The sequence below is a fragment of the Camarhynchus parvulus genome, chromosome 8 (genome assembly GCF_901933205.1).
Source record: "Camarhynchus parvulus chromosome 8, STF_HiC, whole genome shotgun sequence".
NCBI lineage: Eukaryota > Metazoa > Chordata > Aves > Passeriformes > Thraupidae > Camarhynchus > Camarhynchus parvulus.
In genome coordinates this window covers 9,237,581-9,260,942 of record NC_044578.1, presented here as the reverse complement: position 1 = coordinate 9,260,942, position 23,362 = coordinate 9,237,581, and the positions used below count along the sequence as shown (strand labels likewise).

The following is a 23,362-nucleotide window of genomic DNA, read 5'->3' as shown; positions in this document are numbered from 1 at the left end:
GCCAGCGCATTGGGACACCCCACACATTCCCTGTGGAGTTCATCACTGCATGTGCCAAAAGCCCACTGAGTCCTGAATGTACCAAACCTCCTACATACACATGGTACTACCAGAGGCACAGTCAGAGTGAGCCCTGGCCAAGTGGGGACAATTTAATTTAATATGTGCAGCAAGTCAGCTGACAAGTCAGCAACTGACAAGTTCCATGGGGCACTTATGCACAAGCAGCTGGTGCACAATCATTTTAATGAAAACGACTGCATGTCATTAAATAGAAAATACACATATTAGCTTTCCTTGTTTGAATCAAGTGAAGATTCTATTTCTAGGTCAAAATTACCTCTTCTCTGCATATTTTTTTTCAATTAGCAGGCTCTTACTGTATGTTTGGATAACCACTGCCTTTTGATGACAAAATGTTTTAGTCTTCTTTACCTTTTCTATTTTACTCTCCTATTACATTACTGGAGGCTGAGGTTTGTTAAAGTTTTCATATGTGAGATTTACATAATTCAAGCATCTCCTCTTGCTTGAAGATTGTGGATTTTCAAATGGATGTGATTGCCAGGGTCTTCATAAAAGTAAAACAAACTCAGTAGTGATTCCTCCCCCTTTATTCCTTCATTTCCTGCTTCCTGTTACTTATCATTATTGTCTTGTCCTTGCACTTTTCTTCCACTTTCCTTTATTTCATCAAAACAGGCTGTGCAACAGAAAAATCTGGTCACATGCATGCCCAAGAGATTAACTGACCTTTGTGCCTTTAAGCCTCCTGAGCGGTTCAAGTCAGAACAGCAAAGACAGAATCTGCAGCAGATTTATCTCTCTGGAAATAAGTAACAAGCTCTTCAAAGCCCCACCTGAGGTATCAATTGCCTCATTTCTGATCTAATCTTACTCTAAGTTCTGAATCTTTATAAATTGCTTGTGAAGATGGAATCCTGGAGTAAACGTCAAAGCTGATTGTCTGTTTGTAGTTGTGTTTAAGATTGGGTGTACAGTTGATTCTCGATTACAGGCCAAAGTCTGCTGCAGTGGAAGGCTTTGACTTCGCAGTAGCAGGGCAGTTCCTGCCCGGCAGTGAAAGCACTCAGTTGAACGAGCCTGCTTTAATCTCACTGCGGTCCCGAGCAAAAGAGGAAATGAATTCCTGCCCATCTGCAAGGAGAGGAGCCCCAGCCTTCTCGGAAAGTGCGACTTCTCTATACACCTTAGAGCACAAAAGCTGAAGCAAAACGAGTGCAATCAGCCTTTCACTTTCCCTGGATTCCTGTTATATAGGTCTGCAAATAAAACTGGGTATATTCGGTGTTCCTACAAGTAGAAACGGCTTCAAGAGGCCGCAATAAAAAGCACTGGGGGAGACGCAAGCGCTTCTTGTCGAATTTATGGGCCGGGATCGTCTTTTGTCGCTTTCCCCCCGTGTGGCGCAGCCCATCGCATCTATCGCTCCATCGCTCGGCGGGAGCGGCGACGCTGGGCTGCCTGAGCTTCCCGATGGGAACCGGGCCGGGCCGGGAGATCAGCGGGACAAATCCGATGAGAAACAGGAGCGGGGCGGGCCCGATGAGTTACGGGGAGCGGGTCGGAGCCAAGGAGCCCCGCCGGGAGCAGAGCCATGAAGAGCAGCTCAGCCCCGCTAAACCCCCACTGATGGACTTTCACATTTGAACCCGTCAGAGCACCCGCGCTGCCCCAGCCCGCGGCCCGGGGCGCGTTCTGGGCGGAAGCGGAAGGGCCGGGCAGCAGCCGGAGCAGCAGCAGGAGCAGCAGCTTCAGTAACGGCGACAGCAGCAGTCGGTACCGGCGGTGAGTGCGGGAACCCTGCGGGGCTGCGGGGCCGCCTTATCAGCCCTCCCCCGCCCCCCGCGCCGGGCGGGCCCGCCCTGCGCCGCCCCGATAAGGGGCAGGGGGACGCGCTTGGCTCCTCCGGGGAGCCAAAATGCAGAGAGGTTATCCCTGAGCTGTGCGGCAGAAGCTGCTCAGTTACAGCGACTTAAGTATTGCTAATATATACCTATTTGCATATCTATACATATTAATGTCATGCGTAGCTATGGTTGCTTTACTGCTGAAAGACTCGTTGCTTTAGGTTAAAAATGAGCTGTAGCTGTGGGTTGATGATGAACCAGGGTAGTTTGCATTACTGTGGTTATTGATGCATCCTCCCAGCCTTACACTGTGCTTGAATTGCTCTGAGCTATAATCCTTTATGTGAATCTGGTACTAGGTTGGTGATGCTAAGCCATAACCGTATCTTACTTGTCCAGAATTAGTTTACTTTTATGTTTGTTTTTATCTCTACCCTTCTAAGAAGAGGTTTTCAGGTTTTTAATGAACTGAATAATTATGGCTAACATCATAAATGTGATTCTCCTAAATCCCCTATTTTAGGGAAGAATCTGAGTGGAAAGTATTAATTGACATATTTTTTCCAGTGTCTGCCATTCTGATGTGTTCCATTCTTCCAGAGGCTATAGTTCAAATCTCTCTGTGGTGTTAATGTCCAATCCTACATGAAGCAAGATGGGTCTTAAAAATGTGCTGATGCTAGTTATCGATTAAACGTGTACCTTGTCTTCTGGGCTGAACTCTTACCTTTAAGATGATTGCATAACATAATTGTGTAAAGCATACAGTTGGTATTTTATTTGTATTATAGACCAAAGTGAATGAAAAGGACTTGCATTTTTAGTTGTGTTGCTTGATGCAAGAAGATGTCTTTATTTACGCAACTAAATCCAGGTGAACAGCACCCACTTGCATGTAGCTGGCTACAAAATGGCTGTGCAAGTTCAGAGTAGAAGAGAGTACTGTTGGCACCATCACCCTGTGTTCTCTGACCTCCTACCCCAATTAAACAGATGTACACCTGCAGTTTGGTTCACCAGTGATTGTCTTCAGCACCAATAGCTGGACTTAGTTCAGTGCAAATCCAGGGCTATTAGTTCAGTGTAATGATTGCCTTGCACCAGGAGGTGCTGGTCCATTACAATCCTGACAAGAAAGGCACTCAGACTCTAAGGTATCATCTCAAATGAAGTTTTTTAGAGCTAATCCTTTAAAGAAAGAGGAGAGTGTTGATAATTGTGTATCCCTTCAGGTGCTGGGAGCCCCAGCTTGTGCAACATTGGGCAGATCTCACACAGCACTGTGTGCAGACCCTGTCTGTAGCCGGGGTTATCCTATTTTGGTCATTTGAGCTGCTGGGGATTCTTTTACAAGAAAACACCTCTATTCATCACTTCTGCTGTCAGACAGAAAAGATGCTTGCAGGAGAACTTCTTGCATTTTTAGATAAAGGCAAGGACACATGGGTAGCATAATTGCAGGTACAAAGTGTGAGCTACCTGCAGGCTCCTGTTACAGGTTGCTGCTGAGCTTTTCCTGCAGCTTCTGCATCCCACAGCACCAGGCTGGGCGTGAAGTGCAGCACAAGATGAGCTTGGACCTACTCAGGTTAACTGTTACAGGGATCCCCAGACCCGTAGTGTACAATGGCTTTCAGGTCAGATTCACTCCAACAGCTCTTGAATGTCTCTCTGAAAAACAAGTATGCTATTTGGTGTCTGCTGTTAAATCTACAAAAGTATGGCTTGAGAAGCTAAGCAAGAAATTGAAAGCATAAACTCTGAGTGAATATACCCATCAGCTGGGACTGAATTATGTGAGGAAAATGACAATACTGAGAAAGCGGACCTATTTTGGGATAGTATGCTATGTGGATGCTGAACTCTGAGAACATCCATTCCTCCTACATAGTCAGATGTAACTAACATTGCATTCTTCCCCTCTTTGTTATTTTTGTTGCTTTTTGTTGTTTTTTGGATGCAGCAGAGCTTGGGAAGTAACTGAAATCAGCTAGCCAGCTTTGGAGCTCATCCTGAATGCTGTTTCTTTTTAACTGTTTGAGCAGAAACATAAATTGTGAGGATGTCAGGACATGCTGTAAGCCCTTTGTTGATGAAAAAACTTGGCCATTGTGAGCAGAAAAGGTAAATTGTGGCAACTTAAAGAATTGCTGTAAAACTCTTTGTTCTTTTTATTCTTTAGGCAAAAATGCCAGCAACGTGCGACTTTGTTACACTCCACACTGGGCAGAAGATGCCTCTCGTGGGACTGGGAACTTGGAAAAGTGACCGTGGCCAAGTAAGCAGGGAACAATAGGATACTGTGCTCTCAACTAGCATGTGTGTTTGTGCACTAGTATGTGTGTTTGTGCACTTTTTCTGAAGGTCCCAGATCTGAGGTCTGTATCCTTTGCTTGAGCTGTTCTAGTCTTGAGTCCACTGAAGTTGAATGTATGTATGAGTGTATTTGAATGTATGTATGTGCCTGACTAAGGCCTAAGACACAAAGACAGCAGATCCTTCCAGAAAGGAAGATCCCTTCAGACGTGTTAGCCCTGGCCTTGGGCAGTGGAGCTCTGGGACATAAACCCAGAAGAAGACCAGTGAATGATGTTTCTATAACATGGTGCTGGACTCTTCCACTGGCAAGTCCTCAGGCTGCCAGTCTGACCAGACACCCACCCCTCTGGCTTAGGCTGATGACTCAGCAGAAAGCATTATTTTGGGAGGCAGAAACTCAAGTTGTTCTTGTATTAAGTCCAGCAGCCAGCCAATGGTTAGCAGGAAAACAAAGAACTTGCTTGGGTCAGCCTGCTTTCAGAATAAGAAGGCTCATGTATCATTAGACATTCACTCTGCTTCTGAATGCATTGAATTGGCAAACACCACACTTGGAAACAATTCTGTGTGTTACTACAAACAGTCTGTGGGAATGTTTATGTGCTCCATGGTGTGCCTGCTATTGTAATGCTTCTCCCCTTTGTCTGTCTTTTTGTATCTCTTTCATTTAGCTAAAAGATATGTTTTTTGGGGGAAGAAATTGTACGCACTTCCTGTGAAAGGCAATGTCCACTGCTTGGTGGAATTCGTAGCTGGTATTCAAATAATTGTGGAATCACAGAATGGTTTGGGTTGGAAGAGACCTTAAAGACCATCTAGTTCCAATTCCCTGATGTGGGCAGGGAGACACTTCCACTAGACCATGTTGCTCAGAGGTCAATCCACCCTGGCCTCAAACATTTCCAGGGATGGGGCATCCACAGCTTCTCTGGGTTATGCACACCACTGCATGTCTGTGCAGTAAATGGATGTCTCACTGCTCCTCCTGTGTGAGCTTTATGATGTTTTTTGGAGTGTGTTGGATGACATTGTGCTCATGACTGAGAGGGAAAGTTAAAACTCTTCTCAAGATGTGCAATTCTCTTGTGCCAACTAGAGGAAACAAGCTATGAAAATTAAATCTATTCAGAGCCATTTTACTGTGGATTTTCCTGTCCAAACAACTGTCAGGACAGTGGATCTGTTGGGAATAGTTGTACTAATGTGGAAGCTGAGTTGGTGTGAGTGCTCAGTCAACCTCTTAAATGAGGAAAAGGGTGAATGTGCAGCTTTGCCACTTAAAACATCAAATGACGGCTGAATTAAGTTTGTTAACATGCACAAACTTAATGGATTAATTTCTGTGCACTCAAACCAGTTAAATATGCTTTGTCTAAAGCAAATGTCTGAAACTAAACAAACAAAATATGAATGTGTTGTTTATTCTGTGAACTAATTGTTCTGAGAAACATGTGCCTTTAGAAAGGAACCAGGACAGATCCTGTTTGTGCATAATTTAAACCTAATTCAGCTGGATTTTGCCATAATCAGCAGTGCTGCTGGCAGCTGAACCCCACACAGGATCCAGCCATCTTCTCTGGGTTTCCTTAGAAGTCATTGGGAGTCGCTTCTTTGGAATACCTGCTGTATTGAAGGCAAAATCTAGGAAGTGCAGTGGAAAGGGCCAGAGTTACAGAAGTTGCTGCTATTCCTATGGAATTAATGAATTTCTGCTTACCAGTTTTGAAAATTCAGGGGCATAGCAGCAATTTGGCAGTGTCCAGATGATTTACCCTTAAAAAGACATAATGTAGTTCAGGGATAATAACTGCTATTATGAATTAAAGACTAGGGGCCAAAAACCCAGAGAAGCAGAAGAATTAGCATTGATTAAATTTGGTTTAGCTGTTTCCCAAGTAAAGGCTATTTATCAACAGCTCTTTTGTTCAAGTGCTGCATTAGAAGCAAGTGTGGAAGTGGATGGCTTTTAAATTATTTTGGGTAAATATTTTGCAGATTGTCATTCTTTCCCTTGCCAAGCTTGAGTAATTTCATTATTACTGCTGTTACTGTTCCTGAGTGTAAACAAGCCTTGACCTTGTTGACAGATCTTAGCAGTCCAGTACAAAGGTGTCATTTGCAGCCCCAGTTTCCTAGATATTAATGGGGGAAAATAATTGAATCTAATTCCACATTGAAAGGATTTTATAGGATTGACACCATATAAAATAATAGGATGTTTTGTGTTTTACATGATCAAATGCTAGAAGGAAATTTGTTTTGCATGTTTCCATAGGAATATGATGGAGGGCTGTTGAATGGAAGGGAGCACAGTACAGAAGTTTATGAACTGGCAGCATGAATCAGTTCAAAGAGAAATCCATTCAGACAGGAGCATCAAGAATATCAGTACTGTGCTTTTTGATATTGCAGCTGGGTTAGCTGTAATCCTTTAATGCTTTGTTCTCTTCTCTCAAGTGAGCCATGCTTTCAACCTGGAGGATTGATCCCCACCCTGATGAGCAGCCTAACCTGAGTGGCAGAGGCTGGTTCTGTGGGACAGGGAGACACAGGGCTGGTATTTCTGTGTGAAACCTTGGAAAAGCTGAGGAGAAGTGCACCTCAGAAAACCAGTCAGACAGGGTGTCTTGTGACAGGATTGCAGCTTTGGGGGAGAATGTTTAGTTCTTGAAATCTGTTAGTACAGAGAATCCTTGTTATGGGCACAAAAAAATTCACTGCTATTTAGGAAGGGACTTATACTCAACATTTGAAGGAGAAGAGACAAAACTCTTTGTTTTAGGGAACACCACCTTTTAAATTGGCATTATTTATCTCATGGTGTCACTTCCTTTTCATCCAATCTTAGTGCAATTTTTAGAAACTGTGATATAGCAACACTTGGTTCTGGTCACAGTGCAACTGAACATCACGTGCACTATTGTGATTGTTTGGATTTTTCTTACTTCCTCTCAGCAAAAGAATTGCTAAAATGTGTCAACTTTGCAGGAAGCAGGGGTGGCTGGTCAGAGCCTTTTCTTTCCCAGTAGTATTGAACTGTTAAGAGTGGAAATCTCTTCATAATGGCTTGGGGCTGTGCACAAGAGGCTCCTAGGATACTTGAACTGTGTGTTGCCTGGAAGTGTAAAGATGGCTTGTTAGTTTTTTAACCTTGTGAGAGGCAAATTGAAGAATTGGAAATCTAGTAATGAATATTATAATTAATGGAGACTTACAGATTGTATCTGAATCTGCCACTGATATTGTGTTCATCCATCTCCAAAAGAAGGTGGGTGACAAGGCCAAGTCCCTTACTGGGATGTTTAAATGGGAGTGTAGTTCCTTGAACTTTGCCATAAAGTGAAGGAGAATGAGGCTCCAGCTGTAGTACCTGTGTCTGTTTTGGGGCAAACCAATTGAAGAAAGACATGAAACAGCTGATGAGACAGCTGCAAGGTTTGGGAAAGGTGAGTTGTGATGAAAGAGAAAAGCACCTGCACTGATGTGATCAAGAGACGTGTGAGAGGAGCTGTGCACTTTGCAGATGTGGGAAAAGCCCTCACAAATGGCAAGCTGTGAATTTTATCTCTGGGAGGAATGGGTATGGCATCAGGGCCATCTTTGTGAGTCATCTAAAAGACTTTGAGCAGAAAGATTTCAAAGCATTGGAATAGACTGCCTGTCACAAGAAGGGCTATGACAAATGTGTGTGGGAGTGGTCTGGATTTACTCTGTCCAGCTGAGGGCCTTGAGGTTAGACTGGAAGATGCCTAAAGATCCATTCAGATGTACTTTTAGTAAGACCTAACTTTTTAGTTCCGTGGGGATGGATTGGTGAGTCACTTGAGTCATTTGTGTGACTCAATTTGCCTAATGCAAAGTAAACTCACTAATTGCTCCTTTCATAGCAGTATTGACAGGCTAAACTAAAGAATATATGGAAAGTTTGAAGGATCCTTTGGCTACTTGTACTTCACAACAACAAATACCCACAGGCGTATCTTCAACTGCCTCGGTTGTGTTTTTGTTTTCTACCCCCTACCATGAAATGCATATACTCTCTAAAGTTAATCTCAAAAATACAGAACTTCTTGTTAAAAAGTACTTTTTAAAAACTTACATCTATATGTTATTATTTTTCCCCTCCAAAAATGAAAAATGCGTGGTTTTTTTCTTTTTTTGCATGTTTCCTCTCGATTATTTGCCTTTGGTGTGGAACAGGAGCTCTCAGTTCACATTGAAATGTCTTAGTAGGCTGGGAATAGTTTACCCAAATACAGATTATTTTTGTCAGCTCCAAACCTTATTTAAATTATCAGTCCCAGTTCTTCAGTGCTAGAAATTTCTCAAAACATGCTGATAAAAAAATACAGCCTCTTGTTGATCGCTTTGCAGAGACATGTTTGGAGTGCTTTATCTCTGTTTTTCTGTGAGTGGTGCCTACTTTAATTTATGGTAAACTTTGTGCCTGTTTGATTAAAAAGAGTATTATTCTGATACAGGAAACAGGGGGTTCCAGACACAGAGCATTGCTGTTTTTCTGTCCCTCTCCACAAATCTCAACTTTTTGGAGGATAGATACTGAGTCTTAAAAGCCCTTACTATGTCTCAAGTGATTTCAGAATTACCCTGCCCTTGATTTTGTAGTGACTTGAGAAATGTCTTTGTCAGGTGAAACAAGGACTGTAAGTACCATCCTGCTAGAGAAAGGAAGAGTTCACTGCTGTAATAGAAATGCTTTGTCATCCTGGCTAAGGGAAACTGAGCTACACTCCAGTTTTCCTCTCAAAAGGCCAAAGAATGTAGTCAGAATATCCTGTGTCTGCTTTTACTGCACTTCTTGACAAGAAAAACAAATCAAATCCACCAGCAGGAGAGAGCTCTCACATTTGATTCTCCATTGCCTTTTTGTAGCATCTGAAAGCAGGACTATAAACACCTTTGCTTTTATTACTAATTTTGTCAGCTTTAAATTTGAAAATGCTGGTACTTTAAGTTTTTAATCAAGGTAGCCCTCTAGCCTTTGTCAATATATTTTTTTAATCTCATGACAAGAGAGGTGTGATCTCACTTGACATTTATGGCCCTATTGCATCAAGCCTTATACACAGAGTAATTTACAGTCTCCCACAGTTTTGAGAGAGACAGGATAGTGATGGTCAGTGTATATAAAACCCTGTGCAGATGGGGTGTAGTAGTCTTTCTGTAGTACTTCAGAAGGACAGATGTAAGAGAGAATGTGTGCTAGCTGTCCACTGGAAGTTAAATGAAATAGATTTTACTAAATGGTCATCAGCCTAATGGGAGATGATTATTACACTGGCAACTGTAGTAATTCTTCATTCTTGCACAATCATTTATAGAAAGTCTTTTTTCAAAAGCTCCTTAGGAGTCCTCACAAAGATGCCATTCTGTGTTTCCTTCTGGTTTCTATACTTGCTTCATATCTGAGGCCTCCATGAGAAGATATTTGGTGCTTGTGCTTCATTAGCACTTTCAAAAGCAGATTTGAAGTAAAAGTGCCTTGGTTTCCAAAAACCATTCTGGCTTTTGTGTGACAATTTGGAGCAAGAGTTGTGTTGCTGTTGGCAGCACCTTAATTGTCAGCAATGTTGAAAGCAGAATGTAAAGTTGTGAGCATCATCAGGAGTAACCCAGCAGCATGACTTTTGCTGTTGTGCAATTATGAGACAAGAAAGAAAAATGTTCCATAAAAGAGCATTGTCTTGGTAATTAGGTGTGAGTGGCTGAACCAAACTCAAACTGTGGTGATTTTGGAGTTAGAAGCCAGGCTCTTTCTTTACTGGGCAAGAGGAAGTATATTCCAAGTTTGACTGATGTTGATTTGTCACTTTGGTCAGAAAAGTTGTCTTCCTAAGCCATGACTTATTTGAAAACCGCTTCTTATAACTGTTTTTTTATTTAAGAAAAGTGTAACAACTCTAGTGAAGAATAGGGATTTGTTCTACCTGGTACATTCTTGCATGCTGGCTCTGTGTGCACGATCCATTTTCTTGTTCCTCTTGGAGTACCTGCCAGCAGTTTGCTCTTCCCTGCTAAAGACCGTGCCACAGAGACTCCAGATCCTCATGTTTGAATCTCATGACCTTAAACAGGTCTGTGGTTTTTTGGGGGGTGTTCCTCACCAAGTCTCTTAGTGTTTTTTAACTTTTCCCCAGTGCCACATGCCATTTCAGTGGCTGCATGGGCAGTGTGTTTGTGGTTGCAGGTGAAGGAGGCAGTGAAACACGCCCTCAGCGTGGGCTATCGCCACATCGACTGCGCAGCTGCCTACAGCAACGAAGCCGAGATCGGGGAGGCCTTCCAGGAGTGCGTGGGGCCCAGCAAGGTGAGAGCACAGGAGCTGCCCTGCTCACTGTGTGCTGTGCCAGGGCTTACAGCTGTCCCCTGGGAGGGTCACAGTTGTGGCTTTGCCTGCTGGTCTCCCCCAGCTGTTTGCTATTTATCAGGAGAAGGCATGAAACAGGGCTTTGTCTCCTCTTAGAACCCTCCTGGCTGTCATGGGGATGAAAGATTGTCAGGGATATTTGGATGGAAGCTACAAAAAATGCTTGTGGTGGTGGTGGTGTCTTTTTTTCCTCTTCCTGCTCCTTTTCCCCTAACAAAGTATCCCAATTTGGATACTTTGGGATTGCCAGAATCATTAGTTATAACGTGAAATATTTATATGAAAAGTTACCCTGACTTTCCAGTCTAGCATGCAATGGAAGATAGCCACAGAAAATTTAGGGTTTTTTATTGATAAAATATCAGCTGTAGGTTTTTTGTTACAGATAAAATATGAGTGAGTAAATGTGGTGAATTTTAATTTTTTTTTAAACAGTGATTGCATATGAAAGGCTCATAAACGTGACTCCAGAGTCTACACCTGAGAGTTTGAGGCCTAAGTATAATGTAATGTGACAGGCATTCCTATGCATGAGCTGAGGTGGAATCTTAAATTTATTCCCTGAAGGGGCCAAAAGGATAACCTGTTCAGCCTCACAGCCCATGGAAAGGAGGTTTTCATGTTCTTGCTTTCCTGCTGCTCTTGCCTTGGCTTTAGGGCAATCTCTTTGTTATGTGCTTGAGAGAGGCTGTTTTCAACTTGCCCCAGGGATTCTTCTCTGTTAGGTGTGGTAACAATGGGAAGCATTTTGTTCAGTTCATATTAGCTAACTTACAACTAGAATTTGAATAAAATTATTTTAAAAAGGATTTTTAAATATCTTCCTTTTAAACACAACATCCTTGTGTGAAAACACAGAAATAATTGAATGGTTGGAAGAGAGAAACCAAGGAATTAATAATTCTTCAAAATAGACTTGACTGAAGTTTTGTCAGACATGAGAAGCCTCCTTTCCGATGGAATTCTGTGCTTCTTTTTGCCCAATGTGATCTCACATTTGTATTTTATGCTCTCTAGATAACCAGGTCTCCATTGTTTTATTTCTGGTTCTTACCCTACCAGCACAGGGTACAGGGCTCTCTGTTCTTAGTGTGTTCCTTCCACAGCCTAGAAACTCCAATGCAGAGGTTTGGGGAATCTTCTGATTATTTTCCCACACTCTTTCCCCAAGAAGCAATCTTGGTTTATAGCATGTGATGAGTAAAGTAAGTTAGTTGGTTGAGGCTGGAAAATGTGAATTGTTAAATGGAAATTTGAAAATTTACATATGAATAAGCTGATTAATCTTTCTTTTGGCCACATCACACTTAGTACTGGCTTTAACCCTTGAATTGGAAGGTTTGGAAAAGTGAGTATGTGGAAAGATTTTTTTTTTTGTTTTTCAAAACTTCTATTTGCTAAAGTATTTGATATACTTTAAGACTTGCCACTTCTGGCTCATCTCCATCCAGTATATTTTTGAAAGGTTTAATTTTTAGGTTCCATGTGTTACCTTTCTTAAAAAAAACCCAAACAAACATAACAAACCACAAAACTTCAGTTGTTCTCTTTGTTTTAAAACTAATTGGGGAATTGTTGCAATTCTCTTTCTGAACTTGTTCCAGTATATTATGGTCTCCTTCCTTTCTTGAAGGTTATTAAAAGGGAGGACCTGTTTGTAACATCAAAGCTCTGGAATACCAAGCACCACCCAGAAGATGTAGAGCCAGCACTGAGGAAAACACTTGGAGATATGAAACTGGATTACCTGGACCTGTACCTCATGCACTGGCCTCATGCCTTTGAGTAAGTTCTAGATGCAGAGGGCACACAATGCAGAAACACCAGTTTTACATAAGTGGCTCATGTTATAACCTTAGGATGTTCTTTCTGAGCTGTGGATTTCTCCCTGTTTATGCTGCCTGCGAGGTGTTTTTTGGTGTTTAAAATTTAAAACAGTCTAGTATCTTCATCTAGGCACTGGAGAAGTGTAGTAGCTGTTCTTGGTTCTGCCATTGGCCTACCTGGTAACCTTGAGAAAATACCGGAACTGCTTTGTGCCTTAGTTGTACTGATCTGGAAAATGGGAATTAAGTGCTTCATAAAGACAGCGCTTTTCACTTGTTATTAACTGTACTGGAGTGGACAAGCACATGCAGTATTGTGGTGGGATCTGTATGAGGTGGAAGTGAATTGTCTTCTTATGACACAAATTGCAGTAATTCTATGATTTGAGGAAATAAGAGACAAGAAGGTTTTCCAGTTAAGTGTTAAATGCACTTATCCTACAATCCCCTGAGAAGCACAGTTCCATACTCTATTTTCTGGTAGATGTGGAAGTAGTTGTTTCCCCAGCCATCTACAATCAAAAAAAGGCAGGAGGAATAAATTTCCTTGCCAAAGGTTTGCATGGAGTCTTCACTCAAGCCCTTTGTTTATGGGGCCTCTGTTCTGCAAATCTGAGGATGTTTTTTCTCCTCCTTGTCATATGAAGTGAATTTTACAAATGTCATACACTAATGATAAGATGCAAGATGCTTAAAGTATAAATACATTCCTCAGCATAACAGAATGAGGAAGTGTTTTTAACTAGAACTGGTCTGGAGGAAGAGCTTGTAAAAATTCCTTCTGTTGTGCAACAGGTTTGCTTTTCTTTTGCTTGAAAGAAACCACCCCATCAAACATTGCTTTGATAATGACGCGTAACACAAGTAATGTACATTTAGATAGTACTAATATTTAAATTTAGATTATATTGTGGCACTGTTGACATAATTGACAATCTAATAAAGCAGTTTCATTTCTTTTCTCATTGGAAACAGTATATTCTGCAGTTTTCCATTATTTCTATGTAACTGTTTTAATGTGTGCTTATTATAATGTCAGTTGCATTGGGAGGCTAAGCTAAGGAATGTTATTTACAGAAAAATTAAAACAGACTTCCAGATGAAAATCACAGTGCCTTTAGGTCTTGAAAATTACTCTCACTTAATACAGTACTCTTGACATATGAAGCTGCTCTTCTGACTTAGGAGCTCATAAGGCTTTCAGAGTTATTTTTGGTTCTAGATTTACCAGTGACATGAAGAACCATCTCCCCTTGGCCCCAGGTACTGCTATTTCTCACACCATTCACTGCTTAGCTAGAGCACTGTAACAGTCTCATTGCTGAGCTAGCAGAGTTCTGTAGTGATTATGGTGATATATATATATTTTTTTAATGTGTTGACTAATTGGAAGGAAACACCCAACCTATAAACAACATGTACATGTTAAGACTTCTGGGAGAATCTGTGCTTGTATTGAGTAGTGACACAGCTACAGAATCCAGAGGGAATGGGAAGAGCAGTATTCCTTTGAATACAGTTTCTCTTAGATAGCTCTTAAACCCAGATCCCTGTGGTAGCAACTTCAAGCTACCCTCTGAGTTGCTGCTCCATAAATCAGCTGTTTTATGGGGATCAAAGTGTGCCAAGTGCTGCTGCTGTGTGTACAGTGATTTATCAGTTCTGTGTAGTCACTGTTGTATAGGTGAGTACTTCAAAGTGCTGTGTAACAATTTATGTAGGAACGACTGTCTTGTGTAATAACTGCTTATAGGTTAAGCCATGCAATGGAATTGAACAGATTCATTCCGTTTGTACTCTGTCCTTCAGACTATGTACAAACTTTTAAGACTACTGTGAGGAAGGTTTCTTTGAGTGAAGAACTGAAATAATTTGGTGCATGTACTTACACTTCACCTTTGTTGCTGTAGACGAGGGGACAATCTCTTCCCAAAGAATCCTGATAACACGATGCGTTACGACTACATTGATTATAAGGAGACCTGGAAGGCTATGGAGAAGCTGGTGGAGAAAGGTCTTGTGAAAGCCATTGGGCTGTCAAACTTCAACAGTCGACAGATCGATGATGTACTAAGTGTGGCTACTGTGAAGCCAGCTGTGCTCCAGGTAAGGTGGATAGAGGAGACAAGTACCTTTCCTATTTGTCCATAAGAGTGAAGAATTTGCAAACCAATGTCATGTATTTAGCACAAGAGGTGCAGCTTCTTATTTCAGGGAAGAATATAGCCAGCTCTGCAGGAGCAAGCACACAGAGGCTGTCTTTCCTGGCAGATTGGAAAGGAAGTCTACATCCATGTTCTGTGGGCATTTATACCTGCTTAGATGAACAGGTCTTTGGAAGAGTTAATCTTCCATGTGAGGAACAATTTAGTCTGTAAAAAGGAAAGATGGTGAGGGAGTAACTTGAATCCCTACTGCATAGAAGTTCCTTGCTTGTTGGATGATCTGTTTGGTACCAAGGGAAAGTCCAGCACCAAGCTTAGGTGATCTGTTCTTTGTTTCCTATAAGCTTTCCCCTGGTAGTGACTTGAGTTACTAAGGTTAACTTAAACCTTATCCTCCCTCATAAGGTTTTCTGGAATCTGGAATGAACTCCTGTGATATGTTTGGTTCTTTTGTGCTTGACTTCCTGTTTGCTTCATTGTATGTTGATATCTGTTCTGTAGCCACTCACTGTGGATCATTTTAACAGGTGGAATGCCATCCTTACCTAGCTCAGAACGAGCTGATTGCTCACTGCCAGAAGCGAGGACTGGTGGTCACTGCCTACAGTCCCCTTGGCTCTCCGGATCGCATGTGGAAACACCCGGATGAGCCTGTGCTGCTAGAGGAACCTGGGGTCAAAAAAATTGCTGAAAAATACAGCAAATCACCTGCACAGATCATCCTCAGGTACAGAATAATTGTGAGAGAGGTGGTGTTTGGGACACAGCCTTCAGTCAAGCAAAACATACAAGCTGGTAGGAATCTTCCTTAAGTGTGTCAGGGAGGGGTTAAAATCACAGGGAGTGTCAAAAGCAAACCCCACTTGGTGCTTGTTTTACAAAACTGGTAGAGTCGGTCCTGCCTTAGGGCAGGTAGGCTACATCAGAGGGGTCCATTCAAGGCCTGGATCCATGTCTGAGATAGTTCACATGGATTGTTGCCATGTCTGGGACAGTACCTTTTCTGCTGGGAAATAGCAGTAGGACAATTAAGGCAGCAGTGTACCATATCTGAGTGCTCCCCACTGAATTTGCATCTGGCTGGTTCTCTGAAGCCTCTAGTACTTGCTGCTGCACTCAGGTGGGCTCCCAGAAAGAGGGACTGAGGAAAAGACTTGCCTCCTTTGCACTGAAGAACTATTTGCTCTTTTGTTTTTATATAACCAGATACTGGATATTAGAAAACAAGGCGACTGAGTGATACCCAGAATGTGATCAGCACCTTGTAAACTAAAATTGGATTTCTCTCCTCATTTTTCTTGACTGGCTTTTTATCCATCAGTATCACTACCACAATCTTAGGTAGTAGCATGTTACCCAGAGAGCTGAATGTGTTCAAGATTTTGTGCTCAAGCCAATAGACAGACATTTTAGGGATCTGGGTTTTCGTTTAGTTTGAGTGGTTGTCAGGTTAGAACTTGCTTGAAATGCCTAAGTATGTTTTTCTGACTGTTTCTTGGGCTTTTAGGTTAAAACAGTTGAAACCTGGGTGTTTGTTCCAAGGCATGAACATCTTCCCCTCTCTGATTAATTCAGATTAATCAATTCTGATTAATTAAATCTTCCTCTCTCTGATTAATTAATTAATTAATTGTTACTGTCTTGCTTAAGCTTGGACACACCAGGTCCTAATACAATGCAGGGCTGTGTCACTCCTGTGAAGATTATTTCACAGAAGGGGCATCTCTGCTGCCAGAGATTATTACTGAACCAAAATAAATACTTATTGTCCTTGGACTGCGCACACAGACAAAGTCTCTCACCTCCTCTTGCAGATGGCAAGTGCAGCGTAAAGTGGTTGTCGTTCCCAAGAGTGTCACTCCGGCTCGCATTCAGCAGAATCTGCAGGTAAGCTGAAATGAGGAGAGGAGTTTCAGAAATGCCCTTTCCCTGTGAGTAATTGCTATACTGTCCTACAACTTGCAGAGCAGCAAGCTGAGGCACTTGGTTCATACTTGTTCATCAATGTATGCACATGGTGGGGAGGGAGGGTAAAGATGCTTTTTGAAAACAAAGGATGTGTTTTAAGCAACTCAGTGTGTGTGTGCAATGTGCACATGCACAGTCTTGTTATCAGAAGGTAAAGAATGTACTTTGTAGAGGTCTAAATGAAAAATCTGTACTTACATTTTTTGAGGCGCATATTTATTGAAATAGGGAGTCTTCTAACTATGCTCAGTGACTCTTATTTATGAGTAATAGTTGCTCTATACTGCAAGTGAGGACTGGTGACTACTTCGCCAGCAAACTGCCATTCTAGTGATGCTGAGGGAGTAAGTGTAGTTCACTTCTGCTCTGAAGTAGAGGGTTCAGAAATTATTTGAAAACCCTGACTTTAAATAATCTTGAGGAATGTTTCTGAATCACCTCCTTGGATCTTTTTTTCATAAAGATTTGCTGGTAACTCCATACTTGTTTTTAATTAAGGAGTTGTTCATGTAACTGTTACACCCATTAATCTGAATTCTGGCATATAGTGTGCTGCTAGAAATCTCAATAAATTCCTATAAATTCTGCAGTTGCTTGAGGTTTAGATCTACATGGAAACAATATTTACTGAATAGGCAGCACTTACTGTGACAGTCCCACTGCTTTCTACCTTAGTGGCAGAGCACTGTGCAGTACCAGTGTAAGCTTAGAGCTGGGAGGTGTGTGAACAGCTCAGACTTTAAGCCTTTGCTTTGGTGTTTGTTATGAGTTTAATTGCAATTTCACATTTATTAGCAGAAAACAAACTGATGGCAACCTATGGTTATTGAGTAAAGCCTCTGGCTTTTGTTCTCAGGTGTTTGACTTCAGCCTCACAGCAGAGGAGATGAGCCACATTGGAAACTTGAATAAAAACTGGCGTTACATTGTGCCAATGATTACGGTAAATTTCTTGTGTATCTAATAGTTTTCATTATGTGCATATGGCCACCACTTGGGATTTTTACAGTTTTGTTCCTTTAGTGTTCTCATCAGAGCTACTTACTCATAAGAACACTGCATCTTCTTAGGGTATCTAAGATGAAAGAATTTTTCAAAAGCTGGGTACAGAAAAGGCAGCTTGTTTAAAACTTTTGTCCTCTATTTTGGACATGGGTGGCTCTCTCTTGAGTTCTCATTACTGACTCCCATGGTCTTTAAGTCAGAATCCCATCTTCAAATCTCACCAAACTCCTGCTGATTTGTTTTTCTCCAGTCCAAGCAGGCTAAGCTCCATGGCATTCCTCCAGCAGTACTCCTTGTGCCAGCTGTCACTGTCTACTTTGTACCATAAGCCTCTAAGATAAATGAAGACTCAGGGTGCTGCTGCTTCTCCACATCCATGGTGGAAGTCACATCAGGGAATTTGTCCCCTCCCCTCCGCTGCATGTCCCCTTTTTCAGAATCTGTTGTAATGACCTTTCTCCAATGTAAGGAGTTTGGATTAGGCTGTTCTATTTTTCTTCCCAAATCCATTAGCTGCAGCACCTTTTAGCATCAGTGATTTACTGTGTCATACGAACCCTTACCTCATGTGCTAGCAGATGCCAGTTTGTTTTTAGAGAAGCTGCTGCATCGTAAGCATTGAAGTCCTCTTGGTCTTTCCTTTATTACATTAAAGGAACTAAACTTGTTCCTTTTCCCTCATTGCAAAATGCCAAGTAATGCCTTGTTATCTCCTGTCTTTATAGTGTTTCTCATTTCTTCTTGTCCTGCTTCTGACTTTACAACAGAAAGCTGTTGCTGTTCCCTGGTGCATCACTGGCCAGGATATGGCAACTGTAACAAGTTGCTGTAGTTGTGCTGTAATGAATCTGAAGTGATTTATCCCTTCTCTGCCATACACTACACTGTACAGATACAGGAAATCTCAGCAGATTTGGGAGCTGTCAGGCATAGCCTGGCCTCTTCAGTGCTTTGCCTGTAAATTATTCTTCAGTAGTGGCTGCTGGCTGTAGGAATTCCTTGGGGAAAGCTTTTCTCCAGGATTTATCATTATGGGTTTTTTGAATACTTGAGAGTATATCAGTGACCAGCCCAAGTTAGAAAAGAAGCTGTGAATGTGTGGGAATGATTGTCTCATATCAAGGGTAGATACGTGTTACAGCTTTCACTGTTTGTCATGCTTACATGAGCCTCAAGGCCATCCTTTTAACTGTATGTGTGCATAAATATAAACCTTCACATCCCTGCAGCCAAAATTCTCTCTGTTTATGAATCAGGAGTCTGTATACCAAACAAGCAGCTTAGCTGCTGATCTGTGTGAATGGGTTAGTGACAAGCACACCTGCTGCTGCTAATACGTTTCTTTCAAGTGTTTTGCTACTCGCGCTGAAAACAAAGTTATTTTGATAATGAAACTGCAAAATGCATTGAAATGTAGCCTGGCTTGAATGAGCCAGAGATAATTCATGTGCTTTTGTTACCTGGGAGACCTGATCAGATCACAGGGATTCACAAAGGAGAGATGAAATACAGTTCAAAGTGGCAGCCCATCCAGCTTGAGAAAGGGTGAATGTGATGCAGCTGGGCTTCAAAGATATTGCCATATTGTCAGATAATGAGACAGGAAGAAGCAAGATGAGTGGAGTTAAATCACAGCTCTGTAGTTCTAAGATCTCTAATGGAACCTTTTGTCTCCTGCCCATCCCTTCTGGGCTTATTGGAAAGAATTTTCATCAACTGTGAATTAAAATTCCTGTCTAACCTTTCATGCCTATCTCTGCTATGAATCTTAGTGTCTGGATTTCAAAGTGGGATATGACAGTGACAAGAGAGCTCCTATCATAACTGATGAGACAGTTCTTCTTGGCTTTACTTCATTGATCTATAGCCACAAGTTCTTAAAATTGTGCCACTCTCTTCCTCGTTGTGTATATTTAAAGCCTGAGGGGAGGCTATTACACTGCATGTAGACAATTAGAGTTGCTTTATACTTTTAACTGTTCATTATCTGGATAGAGTTTGGAAGTTACCTTGCACCAATCTGAAATCCAGAGTTCTGGAAAAATATAATTGGCCAAGGAATATACTTAAGTGAAACTTAAATGACTGTCAGGCCAGGAGAGGAGGAATGTAGTGAGCTCATCATGATCTCTTTTTAAAAGTTAGCTACTGTTGACCTGCAGGTGTGTTCATTACTGATTTTATCCAATTTCTCTCACAATCCTGGAGTAGACTGGAATCAGTGATGTGAAACATTGCTTCTGGCAGCTGCTGTCTTGGCCTGCTGTGAACAAGAATTCTTGCCTGTTCTGTGTGGACAAAAATGCAGGGGGACAGAACTGGGGGAGAGAGTGAAGAATATGAATTCTAGGAACATGAGGAAGCTGTTGGCTTTCAAGAGAACTTGAGGAAACCTGAAGCTGCTCTGACAATTCCATCTTAAGGATTGCCTTCTGCTGACAGCCTCATTGCAGGTCTATTTTAATCGGAGCGTTAGTCAAATGTTACACGGTAACATCTTCGTTCTGTGCTCTGCAGTGCCCCCAGGTGACTCCTTTCATTTAAACAGCTTATTGCAGGAATTCCAGTCGCTTTGAAATGCAGGTTTTATAGTCAAAGCTAATGGGGCACTTGCTAGTGGATACTTGGTTTGGAAGTCCGTGTGATTTTCTCTATGCCCATAACATTTTGAGTGATCACTACCATCACGTTTTTATTTATAAAATCAAGGATTTCTCTAATATAACTTTTATTGAGGCATTAGTTGTTTAACTTAAGTTTTGGCTGGATGGTGCTTGCCTGACATGTGGGGAAGTGTGTGTTTGGGCCAGTCCACAGACTTCCCCAAAAGTTACAGATGAGGTTTTACCTCAGCTACACGGAAGTTGGGGGTGTTGCAATGGACTTGGTGCAACAGAAATGCAAGTTGTTCATCTGAATGCTTTGAGGGATGTAGGAACTGAGGCTTCTGCATGGTCATGTCTGGATTTGGGACAGCCCAAGCCTCTGGTTATCTGTAAATATTGGTTTCAGTGCTCTCATTTTACAGCTGGACAAGTTGGTCTTCTGTGGAAATGTTCCTAAAAGGAGTTCAGTGACACTATTAATGCCTCAGTATATGACCCTGAACAAGCCTCTCAATCTGTTTCATCTTATCCATCTCTAAAATAGACAGCCCAGCAATTCTGTATCATGGAAACATGGACAAAGGCTCCAACTCCAATAAAGTGTTTGAAGTGTACATGTTACAGCACTTAGTAACACCTGCAAGGCACAAGGCTTTTAACTATCCTTAGTCTAATTCCTCAAGTCTCTGCAGCTTGAGAGACTCTTGCTCTAGGCTACAGAAGTGTCTTTTCTTTCAAGAAAGGCTAAGAAGACCCAGATTTCTGGGATACAAAGTTTTAGAAATCTAAATCATGGAGAACTTGAAACTGCGAGTAAGAGTGGATTTTATCTTTCTGACTTGAGTCTGTCTTGTTTATTTCACAGGTGGATGGAAAGCTGGTAGCCAGAGATGCTGGACACCCCCACTACCCCTTCAATGACCCCTATTAACTACTGGAAAATAAGGTGTTAAAGTAATGCTCCAGTAATTGCCTTTCCACAAAGTAATTGTTGCCACGATTTTTGACAGTTGCCACTGTCCAAACCTTCCTTCCCAAGTGGATTTTCCTACAATGTACTACTTGTAATCCACCTCCTGTCTGGAGATCCTGTAGCTTCTGTTCCAAAGTTTGTGGATTTATTACAATGACTGCTGGCTGGCTCCTGGAGGCATCAGATCTTTTGGAGATTAGATAAAGAGTGAAGGAGTCTAAGTCAAGTTCCAAACACATTGTTATCAGACAAGGGCATTACTTTGGGAATTACTTTGGTTTCTACTGTGAAACGGTTTTGAAAACTTCAGTTGCTGCCATGATGAGGGAAAAAAAAAAAGGGTGAAGGTGTGAAAGTTTTTTAAGGCTAAAGAATTGCTCAGCCATCAACTTTGATATCTTTATTAATAATTTTTACAGAGGGAGTAAAGTGAAAGGTGCTACAATTGCACTATGTCCATAAACCATTCATTAAAACCCAAGTAATCAGCCATGCCCAGTGCTTTTATCCACTTCATAGTACTTTTGGGACCTAGAATTGTCAATTTTCTCTTTCTTTTAATTTGCCTGTAGATTTGAGCAGAATAAAAGCAGACCCTGGAGCAGGCCTTCAGGGCAATTCTCTCTCTTGCTTGTCACAGTGCTTCAGCTCTGACAGCAGCTCTGATCCTATCACAAAAGCCACAAGAACTTTTCAGCAATTCTTGCAGAAAAACATCCTGCTTTTCCCGTGAAGCTGTCCAGTTTCTTTACCAAAGACATCCATTTTGAGTTCTGGATGGTCACAAAAATAGTTCCTAATTGTACAGTAAGACCAAAGACCTTTCAGAGCTCCCAGTGTTTTAATGTTACATTTTTGGCTGCTGCCAAAAAATGTCTTTGGTTGATGCTGAGGAGAGTTGCTCCTGTCTCCTGCTGGTAACTTGGGGTGAGTCATTTGCCTTTTGTGCCTGTTTTCCTACTTGCCATGTCTCTGTGTTCCCCTGGCAGGGGCTAATTTGCTGAGTGCTGATGCACCCTTGGACTGGAACTCAGCTCTAAGCACAGTTTTCTTTTGTGTCATTCTCCTAAGGAATTGCTGATCATCTGAGCACAAAGGGCATGAGGTGTTAGTACCTACCTGTGCTCTGGAGGTGACACTTTCTGTGGCCTTAGAAACATCAACACTTTATTTTGGTTCTCTCTACCTGTTAAATAGGATGAATTTTTTTCGCATGGTAATTAGAATTCCTATTGGATTGCTATTTTCCCATAGCAAGCAATTAGAAAAATAGTCTTGTATATTAAATAGTTCAGAAGTTAAAGAATTAGACACTTTAATTTGGATACCCTCATTTGCAATAGGCCTACAGCAGATCTATGCAATCATTTTGAGTGTAAAGCCTTCTCAGGTAGTTCCTGCCCTGGGCCTCACAGTGTGCAGCAGAACTGCAAAAAAAAGTGTCACCCATTTATCACTCCTTGTAAACTGCAGGCAAAATTTCAGGAACTGCTGTTCCTTTGTAAAATGTTTCCTGTTTCCTAATTCCTGATGAATTTGCCTCAGTGGAGGAAGCCATTGCACCTCATTTAGGATTCTTTACTAGACTGGACATTTTCTCCTAAGGAAAATTAAATTCTTGTTGGTTTCTTTAATTGTTCTACTCAAACATGGTGACTTTGAATATGGTTCTTGTAGCAATCATTAGGTAAGCAATTGTACTTTGAAGGCACTCTGCAGACTGCAGTCATCCTGCCAAGGACAGTGGTTTTTCTTGCTTGTTTCACTTGCATGTTTGCTTGTTTAAATAAATTCTGTACTCATTGTATGACTTTGAGACTTTTTTCCTCCCTCTTATCAAGGCCCCAATTAACTTTCTCTAGTTTTTTCTCTGAGCAGGAGTACCTAATTGGGCTGGGAGAATTCCCAGTAAAAGCACATGAATGCTGTAGCTCTGTGAACCCCACACTTCCCAGCTCTGTTCCTGCAGGGAGGGACATAGCAGGGTTGAAGCTGGAGAACTTTTACCTTGAAATAGCAGAGCCTGGAGGTCTCGGTGCTGAGCTGTGCTGTGACAGAGCAGCGGCCATGTCAGCCCTGCCTGCTCGTGTGCTCATGTCGCAGGGGAGAGCCGAGCATCTGCGTTAGCTGGGCAGAAACCCGGGGTCTTTCACCTGGAAGAGGCTGAGGGCTGATGCAGAGCCCGGGCCGGGGTGCCAGAGCCTCCCGGGCCCCAGCTGGGGCTGAGGGGGTCCCACAGCC

The 23,362-nt window shown here is 41.9% G+C and overlaps 1 protein-coding gene across 1 annotated transcript; it reads left to right on the top strand.

The window, feature by feature from the left end:
• Nucleotides 1-1,745: 1,745 nt before the first annotated feature.
• Nucleotides 1,746-22,928, top strand: AKR1A1 (aldo-keto reductase family 1 member A1). The gene is made up of 9 exons (XM_030953149.1): nucleotides 1,746-1,809; nucleotides 4,054-4,149; nucleotides 10,399-10,518; nucleotides 12,212-12,363; nucleotides 14,315-14,510; nucleotides 15,097-15,296; nucleotides 16,384-16,456; nucleotides 17,394-17,480; nucleotides 21,014-22,928. The coding sequence occupies exons 2-9, from the start codon at nucleotides 4,060-4,062 to the stop codon at nucleotides 21,077-21,079; spliced, it is 984 nt and encodes a 327-aa protein (XP_030809009.1). The 5' UTR covers nucleotides 1,746-1,809; nucleotides 4,054-4,059; the 3' UTR covers nucleotides 21,080-22,928.
• Nucleotides 22,929-23,362: the final 434 nt, after the last annotated feature.

Coding starts and splice junctions, on each gene's coding strand:
- AKR1A1 (XM_030953149.1), top strand. CDS start 4,060: ATGCCAGCAACGTGCGACTTTGTTACACTCCACACTGGGCAGAAGATG. Junction 12,364..14,314: donor CACTGGCCTCATGCCTTTGA/GTAAGTTCTAGA, acceptor TTGTTGCTGTAG/ACGAGGGGACAATCTCTTCC. Junction 15,297..16,383: donor CCTGCACAGATCATCCTCAG/GTACAGAATAAT, acceptor CTCCTCTTGCAG/ATGGCAAGTGCAGCGTAAAG.